This window comes from Gobius niger, assembly GCF_951799975.1.
Source record: "Gobius niger genome assembly, chromosome: 1".
NCBI classification, from domain to species: domain Eukaryota; kingdom Metazoa; phylum Chordata; class Actinopteri; order Gobiiformes; family Gobiidae; genus Gobius; species Gobius niger.
Window position 1 is genome coordinate 47,246,184 of NC_136852.1, and position 10,872 is coordinate 47,257,055.

Genomic DNA, 10,872 nt, shown 5'->3' on the forward strand with positions numbered 1-10,872 from the left:
GAAAGTGTAAAGAATGTCTTTTTTATAATTGATTTGCCGTAGTTTCTGAGTCACTTCTTCCCGGAGACTCCACCTGCTTTATTCTGATAGACCCAAATGCAACCATAAAGCTTTGAGATCCGAAACAGTAGAGCAGCGGGTCTAGGCAACCGTTCACTCCTGCAAAAATCCATGAAGCGTAGTAGGCCGTTTGAAAAGACTGCTGCATGGAGCACCATTGAGGATAGTATTTTATCAGCACCACTCCTGTGGTTCTGATCACGTTCATGGGCAGGAAGCAGATCCCGAAAATGATCAGACACATCCGTATCATCCTCTGGGACTTTAGCTTGACTTTGAGGCCTTTGGGGGTGCTGGTGTTAAGGCGAGTTAGCGTGTTGGCAAGGCAGAAGTAACACGTGGCTGAGATGCTTAGAGGAAAGAGGAACCCAACTGTAAACAGGACAAAGTTAATGCCAAAATAGATGTGTGTGAGTTTCTTCTGGCTGAAGTTGAAGCATTGTTGACTGCTGCCCTCCTTTGTCGACGGAAGTACCAAGGCATAGACCAGAGATTGCGCCAAAAGCAGTAGCCACACCCCGGCGCACACCTTTTTGATGAAGCTTTTATTTTTCAATTTGCAGCTCCTGTTGAAGCGCACCACCGCCGTGTATCTGTGTACGCTGATCAGAGTGAGGAAAATAGTGCTGCCGTAAAAGTGCGAACTCAGAAGCGCTATCTTGGCCTGGCACAGGAACTGTCCAAAAGTCCATTTGTTTCCCATGGCAAAGTACACAGCCATCAGGGGAGTGACGGGAGTGGCCAGGGCATCGCTCAGAGCCAGGTTGAACTGTAGGACGGTCCCGGCGCTCCACGAAGACAGACGGCAGCAGAAAACCCACAGACTGAAGACGTTCAGGAGGAAACCAACGAAGAACACCAAGCACATGAGGACGGTGATGGACACGTGGCCTGTCGCAGGTAAACAGGTCTCATTAGAGTTGTTCATTGTCATTTACGAAGAGTTTTCAAATCTATTCAATGAGAAACAAACAAGTGTCAACAAAGTCATTGATATTAATAACATCTTTAATGTTTATAGTAGTGCATTAGTTAACATAGCACTTAAATAAAGAGGCTTTACATTTAGCATTATACAGTACATTCAAGACAAGGCAAGTTTATTAGTAGAGCACAATTCACACACAAGATAATTTAAAATGCTTTGCAGTTTCAGAGTTTAGGCCTGTCTCACATACTCATGAAGACTATTGCAAATTTTAGCTGCATGAAACTGAAATGCAGCCTCACCTTGTTTATTATTGACTCTGGTAACCACCAAGTCACCCCTTCCTGAAGTTCTCAGGGCCTGAGATGGTTCATATGACTCTAACATGTCAGAGATGTATTGTAAACCACAAAAACACTTGTACACAAGCAGAGATGTTTTAAAGTCTATTCTCTGAGCGATAGGAAGCGGAGACTAAAGCACTGGACTATGTTCGTATTTCCTGGTTCTGGTCAGGACTTGAGCAGCAGCGTTCTGTTAGTTAATTTAGTTAATTTATTTTCTTCGGTCATTATGAACATTTAAATCACATTCTGGATGCACTGCAGCTGTCGGACAGCTTGTTTAGAGAGGCCAGTGAGCAGTAGTACATAGTCTAACCTGCTGGAGACAAATGCATGGATATGGATGTGATTTCGAGACTACAGTATATCTCTGATTCACTGATTCAACCTAAACGTTTATTAAACAAAAACTGTATTACAATTATTGTGCAAAAACAGATATTTCCGTTTTACATTTTTTACAAAATCGTTTTGGATGTTTGTTACTGTACTCTACAGTTGAAACTGTAGATATATTATATTTTTATGGCATTGAAACAGATCTCATAATGAAAAACACTGCTATGTGAAGAGAAATGTACACATTTTCAATAGCACTTTTCGTTTTTTTGCAAATTCATTCTTCCTTATTTTTCCAATCACATTTCCAATACTGCAACAAAAATTCACTTTAAAAGATCAATGTGACCGGTTGCTCTAGATGTCCAAATACATTTCAAAAGTTGGATAAAACTGCCAAAAAAATGGAAGTGGAAGTGCCTAAAGGTCATGTCATGTATCAACCACCAGGTCTTAAATCGGGACCATCATTTGAACTAATTGGTTTTACATTATTTCTATGAGGATTATTATTAGTTTTTTTTATTAGCCACACAAGGGGCACTCCAGGTTGTCGCATTTGTAGAAAATAACTTCCTTTTCTTAGAATTATGACAGGAAGTGAAAAGCAAACGACCACATGTTACAATATTACGCCTTAATACACATTTGTGCAATAGTTCCTTGTTGTGGTTGAATGCCCTTTTTATTGTAAAGCGCAGCCAACAAGTGGTGTGCAAAACAATTCGAGACGTTATAACCTCACAGACAGAATTGTGGTGGAAATGAAAGTGCCATCCGAAACCATAGTGTGCAAACAGAAGCTTTAACAATTTGCTCTTGGACCAAGCACATTCGATTTTTTTTCTGCTACAGGAAAGAAAATCTGGTGCAAAGACTTTAGTTTGTTGTTTCTCTGCACTCGGGGCAATATATCGCCTCGATTTGTTGCAGGGATCATGTCCACATCCATGAATCTTCTCTTAAATTACCTTCCCAAACCATAACAGTCTCAAAAAATGTGGCTGAATTATATCTGAAGTGAGTGAACCGCATGTCCAGACCAGAAAAACACAAACCTTCATGCATTTCTAAAAATATATATGAAATTATCTGAAATCATATCTATATCTGTAGATGATGCTGAGTATCACCTGAAGAGGCCCGGTCAGTAGTATGCAGTGTTGGGGAGAATACTTTGAAATTATATTCACAGTTGTGCTCAAAAGTGTACATACCCTGGCAGAATTTGTCATTTTTTGGGGGCTATTTTTGAAAGAATATGAAAGATAACACAATAAGTTTTCACTCATAGTTAGTGGTTGTGTAAAGACATTATGGTGAGTTTGCTATTTTTTAAATCATAATGAAAACAGAAAATACCAAAATGACCCACCGGATCAAATAAAAAATTCGGACACTGTAGTTACAGAATACTAAACACTTGCCTAAAAATGTATTTAGTAAGATATTCCGTTACTTTTCTAATCAGAGAACTGTATTCACGTTGATTTGCATTATAATCATGCTTAAAATGGGCAATGGTTAAAAACATGCAGCTACACTTGATAGGTGCATTTACAAACTTATTTGCCACTAATTCAGAATGCATGAAAGCACTTTGCAAATGCCCACAGCCCCAAAATAGAGCTATGAATGTACTTAAGAATATGAAACTGAAATTGAATTATGAATTAAGTGCAGTGTATTCCTTTGATACTAGGAAAGTAACTGTATTCTAAATACCCTCAAATGAGAGAGAAACTTTACCAGAAAATAAATACATGTATTCAGTTCCCCAACACTGGTAGTATGCATATCACAGTATAAAGCTATAGTAATAACATGTTTCAAACAGCAAATTAAGAAAGTTGTTCTTTAATTGAAAATGCCAATATGTACATTTCTCTTTTTTCAAATGTCTATTCAGCTTAAGAATACTTACTTATGTTGATGATGTTGTTGGTTCAGAGTCTTGAGAAACTGCTTACACTTTCACACTGCTTCTTCAGTTTAGAGCCCGAGGAGGAGTTTTCTGATACCAGAGGAGGGTAGTACTCAGTTACATTTGCTCAAGTGCATGTACTTAAGGAACTTTGTGAAGTGACTGTACTTTTGCAAGTTTTTTCATACAACTTTTTACTTTGTAGTAACTCATGCCACTGTGAGTAAATCTTTAAGGGACAAATCTACATTTGATGCGTGAAATAGATGTATTTTGTGTTTTGTTTCTTAATTCTTCTGTTTCTACCTTGTTTTCTTTCACCTTTCACATTATTTCGCGTTTTGTTTCTCATCATTTTTGTCACGATTGAAACATGTATCGGACTTTTACGCTTAAACAGTTACTCAGTTACTCACATTAATCACGTAAAAGTTTCTTCAAGTACTTTTTTACCCTTACATGAGTAAAAATATTTGGCTACTCTACCCTGTTTAACACGTGTCTACTTTAACTTTCAGAAGCTACATATTTAAATGAGGGAGAAACTGTTTTTTGTCCGTGACTTCTTGTTTCCTCTAAATGTCACCTACCACCCCTGCCTCTTCGGTAAATCGTAGTAGTTTTGCATTTATTCATGTAAACAATATACTGAGGCATCAACCTTTGTACTTGTGACTGCAAACCAACAATGATATGGAAAACACTTTTAGCACTAATTAAAGGTGAATTAACTTTATTTTTTTGAAGAAATAAGATGTCATATGAAGAACACACTTTTCACACATTTGTGTGAATTAAGAAATGAAAATTGGCAATTGTCGGCCTGTTTAAATGTTAGCCATTTAAGCAAACATGTAAATATTGTAAGTGTAAAAAGACACAGGCAACAGTCTGTTCATTAATGTATGAAGAGATAAAGAGATAAAGAGCTGGTGCAGAGGTGAGAAAATATTAGGATTACAAAGTTTGGGTTTCTTTTCATAGTGTTTAGAACAACACGCATCCATCTTGAGGTGCTGAGGAAGTGACTTGGTTAGTCATAAAACAGGTTTTTTATGACTAACCAAGTCATAAAAAACTGTAAGCTCGAGGTCTTTTGATTGGTAGGACTTTCTAAATTGACCAAATATAGGCCCAGTTTTCAACCACAAAATCATTTATTGAGACACTGTACAAGTAATTTGTGAAATAAGAAATTATTTTTTTCTCAAAATGAAAGCAGCACAGTCAAAAAACATATTTCATTTTAGTATGCAACAGTGAATAAGAAGAGCAACGTTAATGTCAAAATGTAAGCAGACCTATTATTTTCACACTTTTGTGAAATCACAGATGTTTTTCCAAGCTGGGTTAGAGGTTATTCCTGTGATGTCATACATAACAACTTAGCATTCCATTACGGAAACAGCAGAACATTGAGTGGCAAGTTTGCAAAGTTATTCAAATTTGCCACACTATTTGCAATGTTAAAAGCTCTACTTCTACTTATAGGAGTGTAGCCCTTCGCATACCCACAGCAATCTGATTAGTAACCCCATGTGCCACATAGAAAGTAAAAGGAGAAGCGGCGTTCGATCCTAACGTATGTGGACGGTTAGCCTGCTCAATGTATTTCTTCCTATAGCTGCATTAGCCATCAATTATCACAAATTATGAACGATCCAGATGTTTTCAGCTGTTGTCATCCCATCAACCACATAAAGGTGGGGTCAAAGCCCAGTTAGAAATCATCAATGAATGTACAGACCTTTTGAGATTTTACTTCAGATACAAATTGGCGTCAAACAGTGTCCTCTGAGCTAAATGCGAACTCAGATTCAGTCAACTTCCTGCTTTTTGTAGGGTCAGATACACATCCAGTAGCAAATAAACATCCTCTTATAAGGTGGGAATGATAAAGAAACCACAGAAATTTTAAATATTCCATGAAATGGACAAAACATGCCTCGCCATACGTTAGTATTGTGCCTGTCTTTCCTAATCATTTGTATGTGGATGGAACAGTTTGAATTGGTCCGAGATTCGACGGCTAGCAAAATGTGTGCATTTATGAGATACCACCCCAAAGCAACTTTAAGCCCAATCTGCATTTCTACTCTCACCTTCAGTGTTAGTTGTTTAGTTTTAGTTTACCTCTGGTCGTGAGTTTTGGTTAATGACCTAAACTTAAAGGATAAGGTCCATCACAGGGTGGACTCTTAATCAATTCCTTTACGTTGCTAAGGTACTTTACAGGAACGAGGTCAGCTTGAAGTAGAGCTGCGGCTCCACCACGTCAAGCGGAGTCAGTAAGGAGAGCTTAAGCACTTGTTTCAGATGCCTTGTGGAAGAACATTGTTGTAAAGGGAATTTGAGAGATGATTGATTTTAAAGATACAGTTGCCTGTTGAAGTTGGGATATTCATGCTAGTAATTTGCTGTAGTCTCAGATTCACTCCCTTGCATATTTTCAGTTTGCCCTCTCTTTAAAGACGGAAAAGCATCCCTGAAATTCTGTGACCCAAAAACATAGAGCAGCGGGTCCAGGCAGCAGTTCAGGCCGGCCACAATCCAAGAGGAGTAGTAGGCGGACTGGACAAGATGGACTGTGTGGCACTGTTGTGGAAAATACTTTGTTATGACCGCTGCCATCGTCCGAGTCACGTTCATGGGCAAGAAGCAGATCCCAAAAATGATGAGGCACATTCGGATCATGCGCTGGGATTTGAGCTTCACTTTGAGGCCTTTGTGAGTGCTGGTGTTCAGGCGAGAAAGTGCGTTTGTGATACGGAAATAACAACAGGCCGAGATACTGAGAGGCAGGAGGAAACCAAAAAAGAACAGTACAAAGTTGATCACAAAGAGGGAGTTGGTCAGAGTCCTCTGGCTGAAGCTGAGACATTGCGCACGATTGCCAACTTTAGTTGGGGGAACGACGAAACTATAAACCAGAGACTGTGCAAGAAGCAGCAGCCACACTCCAGCGCACAACTTCTTGATGAAGGTTTTGTCTTTCATTTTGCTGCTCTTGTTGTAGTGCACCACCGCCGTGTATCTGTGGATGCTGATCAGAGTGAGGAAAACGGTGCTGCCGTAAAAATGGGAAGTCATCAGAGCGATCTTTACTTGGCACAACAACTGTCCAAACGTCCAGTTGTTGCCCATGATGAAGTAAGTGGCTATGAGCGGAGTGACGGGGGTGGCCAGAGCGTCACTCAGAGCGAGGTTGAACTGCAGCACGGTCCCGGCGCTCCATGAAGGCAGACGGCAGCAGAAAACCCACAGACTGAAGACGTTCAGGAGGAAACCGATGAAGTAAACCAGGCACATCAGCACAGGGATGGAGATGTGCTGAGCTGTGGGCAAACAGATCTCACTGCTGTTGTTCATTTTCAATGTTTTGTAACCTGGAGAGAGAGAGACATATTACGTCATCATGAAAACATATTTAAAAATATATATTTAATGAGATATTCACATAAAGTTTAACCCCATGAGCTGCATCTTGAACCTGGGGTATTTCTGCAGTTCAGTCATTAAAGGCACTATACTGAATTTTTTTTTTCTAGCAGTGAAACAAATTTGTTCAGTATTTTGAAAACACTGCCCATCGAATTGTAAATCATTTGCAGATACATTTCATTAAAGAGGGGGTATTATGCTTTTTTCAATCACATAGCACCAGTCTATAGCACACTACAATGATGACGAAACCTTCTGTTGGTCTGTAAATGCAGTAAATTAGAAAAACTGCCTTGTATAAAGTTGCTCTCTCAAAATGGCTGCAGTGAATGTCTTGAAATAGACCTCTGTCTCTTTAAGAGATCTATCTATCTATCTATCTATCTATCTATCTATCTATCTATCTGTCTATCTATCTATCTATCTATCTATCTATCTATCTATCTATCTATCTATCTATCTATCTATCTATCTATCTATCTTTTTCCCCCCTCAAATCATTAGAGTACCATTTAAAAAGGTCATGGTTTAGAAAATAACTTCCTTTAATGATATTCATAAGAGAAGTGAAAATTGCTTTTGGCTTTACAGGCATATTTTATACACGTAATATACAGTATGTATGTATTTGAATGAGTTCAAAAGTGATTTATAATAATAATAAATAATGCATTAGTCTTATGTAGCACTTTTCCAGAGACTCAAAGTCGCTTTACAATTTTGTGCATTATTCACTCCATACTCGGTGATGATACGCGAGGCAACCAGTCTGCGCACATCAGCCACCACCACTCACTCACACACTCACTACAATCGCTCCCAAACGGTCTCCCATTCAAATCCTGCCAGGCCCTTTCATGCTTAGCTTCCGAGGTCTGACGGGATCGAGCATAACAAAGGCGGCATGGTATTTGTCCAGTTCTCCCAAATTGAATTTATTTATTTGAACAACATATAATAAAAATGGAATGAACAGAATCACTCTGGTTCCTAGCAATTTTATAACCCCTATAAACTTTGTACATAGTAAACAAATATCTTAACTAAATGACTGTAGTCTTAAAGTCGCTCATACCTGTGCGGATGCGGAGTGTGGTCTCCAGTGCCCAGTTCTGCAGGAACTGTTGGCTCAAGACTCTTTCACACATTAAAGACTGACAGAGGAGGAGTCTCCAAAACATCATTCAACTACCAGTCAGTACATGCAGCTTTTATATGTGAGAATATATTTTTATTTCTCAATTACGTATTTACAGTGCGTACAAGATAAGTGAAAAAACAGTTTCAGGAAAAGATGATCAGACCATTATGTGCAGGGAAACAATTTTTACAGTTGAAATAATAGTTTAGAAATAGATGTCCCGTAGAAATCACCAGTCCATTTTTCTGTTCATTTGAGTTTATGCTTGAATGCTACTCACAAATCAACTCAGACATTTTCTCTACGATGTGTGGGAATAAAGTATCATGATAAAGTCAGCATCATTTTGCTTTCGGGGATGTTTCTGCGGGGTTTAGACGCGTCTTTGAGGGTTCAGGAACGGAGTTTTGTTAGACCTGAGGTTGCAATCGTACAAAAATTATTTTAACATGAAATGCTAGATTAAAGGTTATCGTGATGTGATCCAGAAATGTTTATTCTTTACGGGTTTGGTGTCATTTCTGATTCACTTTTTTGCAGAGGCTCATCAGACTTCTTCTTAAACGACGGAAAAGCTTCTCTGAATTTCTGTGATCCAAAGTAGTAGAGCATCGGGTCCATGCAGCAGTTCAGTCCAGCCACAACAAAAGAGGAGTAGTACGCCGTCTGAATATGACTGATCAAGTGGCACTGCTTAGGATAGAACTTCATCAACACCACAGCCGTGGTGCGGATCACATTGATGGGCAGGAAGCAGACACTAAAAATAATGAGGCAAAGTCGGATCATTCGCTGGGATTTGAGCTGCACTTTGAGGCTTTTGGGCGTGATGACGTTCAGGCGAGTGAGTGCGTTTGTGACACGTATGTAACAGGACGCAGAAAAACTGAGAGGCAGGAGGAAACCGACAGAAACAAGGACGCAGTTGATGATGAAAAAGGAATTTGTCAGACTCGTTTGACTGAAGCTGAGACACTGTTGCACTTCCCCCACTTTGGTAGAAGGAATGACAAATCCATAAACCAAAGCGTGTGCCAGCAGAAACACCCAGACTGCAGCGCACAGCTTCTTGATGAAGCTCTTGTCTTTCATTTTGCTGCTCTTGTTGTAGTGCACCACCGCTTTGTACCTGTGGAAGCTGATCAGGGTGAGGAAGATTGTGCTGCCGTAGAACTGTGAGCTCAGGAGTGCGATCATGAGAGTACACAGTACCCTTCCGAAATGCCAGTCATTCCCCATCGCAAAGTACACAGCCATTAGAGGGGTGACCGGGGTGCCCAGGCCGTCACTCAGAGCCAGGTTGAACTGTAGGACGGTCCCGGCGTTCCATGAAGGCAAACGGCAGCTGAAAACCCACAAACTGAAGATGTTCAGGAGGAAACCAACGAAACAAACCAGGCACATCAGCACAGGGATGGAGACGGGCTGAGCTGTGGGCTCACAGGTCACAGAGGCACTGCTGTTGTTCATTCTGACGGAGAGGGGGCTCCAACCTGTAAGAGATTACTTGTGATGAATGTCGTGTCCAAAACCAAGGACACTAACACTAGAATCCAGGGAAAACTGGTTGAACAGTCTCTGAATTCGAGTACCTATAGGGACTATTATTGACAAGGAATCCAATACTGATGCTATCTGCAAAACGGTGCAGCAAAGACTGTTCTTTTTAAGAAAAAATAATTAATTTAGAGTTTGTAATGACAATTTTTTTTTACCAGTGTTTTGACCAGAGTCAGTTTAGACTTTTTGTTTTGTGTCTTGGTTCAGGCTCTTTCTGTGACCAACAAAAATTGTGTGACAGAGTCAAAGCAGTGGTGGAAAGTAACAAAGTAAAAAGTGCAAGTACAAGTTAAAAGTACAAATTGCAGGTACTTTTACTTTAACTTCACTGCATTTTAAAACCTGTATCTGTACTTTCTACTCCACTGCTTTTTTCAATTGGGTCAATTACCTCTCTACGATGAACTGGTTTAGACCTTGTTTAGATCTAGACCTGACCTAGTTTAGTCCGGGTTTAGACCTGGTTCACCTTTTGCTTTTGATCTGTGTTAGTGGTTCACTCATTTAGACCGGTTTGATTCAAATTATAAAAAAAAATCCTGCACATTAGACTCTTAAATACTTTTTACTTATAAAGTACATTTTACAATGCATACTTTTGTACTTAAAAATGTATCAGGCACATTGAGTTGCCTTGTGTACAAAATGCGCGGTATAAATAAAGTTGCCCTGCCTTGCCTATCAGATACTTTTACTTCAGTACATTTTTGGTCCTGTATCCGCACTTTATCTTAAGTAAGAATATTGAGTACTTCTTCCACCACTGAGTCAAAGTAGCAGGTTAACTCATTGGTGCACAGCAGTCTTAGCTGCATGACCTCTACAGCCAAAGGGGTGCACGTAAAGCACAACAGATAATGAGGTGTCTGTACCATCGGCTCTGTAAGTAGTTTAACTTACTCCCCTCCAGACGCAGGCTGAGAATGCCCTTGGATGGGAGGCATCGGGCCAGGGCCTCTTTTATTCCAGAGACTGTTGTTGAGATAAATGCTCTTATGTCGGTCATACCTTTTCATTCTGTTTAGATTTTTACTTCCTTTCAGTAAAATCACATTGGGAAGTGAGAACAAAGGTACATTCACTGTGGCATTTGTCCAGAAAGCTTTTAATTAAAAAAAAAAAGAAATTTTTATCT

At 39.6% G+C, this 10,872-nt stretch overlaps 3 protein-coding genes across 3 annotated transcripts; all 3 read right to left on the minus strand.

Moving 5' to 3' along the window:
* Positions 1–22: 22 nt before the first annotated feature.
* Positions 23–3,666, minus strand: LOC306962391 (P2Y purinoceptor 2-like; the record flags this gene model as incomplete). Its single annotated transcript, XM_079555511.1, has 2 exons — positions 3,596–3,666; positions 23–1,013 (listed from the first exon to the last, which is right to left on the minus strand). The coding sequence occupies exon 2, from the start codon at positions 992–994 to the stop codon at positions 23–25; it is 972 nt and encodes a 323-aa protein (XP_079411637.1). The 5' UTR covers positions 995–1,013; positions 3,596–3,666.
* A 2,335-nt stretch (positions 3,667–6,001) lies between these two features.
* Positions 6,002–8,184, minus strand: LOC306971747 (P2Y purinoceptor 2-like; the record flags this gene model as incomplete). The annotated part of the gene is made up of 2 exons (XM_079568117.1): positions 6,002–6,981; positions 8,112–8,184. 2 exons carry the CDS (start codon positions 8,182–8,184, stop codon positions 6,002–6,004), a joined length of 1,053 nt encoding a protein of 350 aa, XP_079424243.1.
* A 494-nt stretch (positions 8,185–8,678) lies between these two features.
* LOC306971836 (P2Y purinoceptor 2-like) lies at positions 8,679–9,647 on the minus strand (the record flags this gene model as incomplete). Its single annotated transcript, XM_079568253.1, has 1 exon — positions 8,679–9,647. The coding sequence occupies one exon, from the start codon at positions 9,645–9,647 to the stop codon at positions 8,679–8,681; it is 969 nt and encodes a 322-aa protein (XP_079424379.1).
* Positions 9,648–10,872: the final 1,225 nt, after the last annotated feature.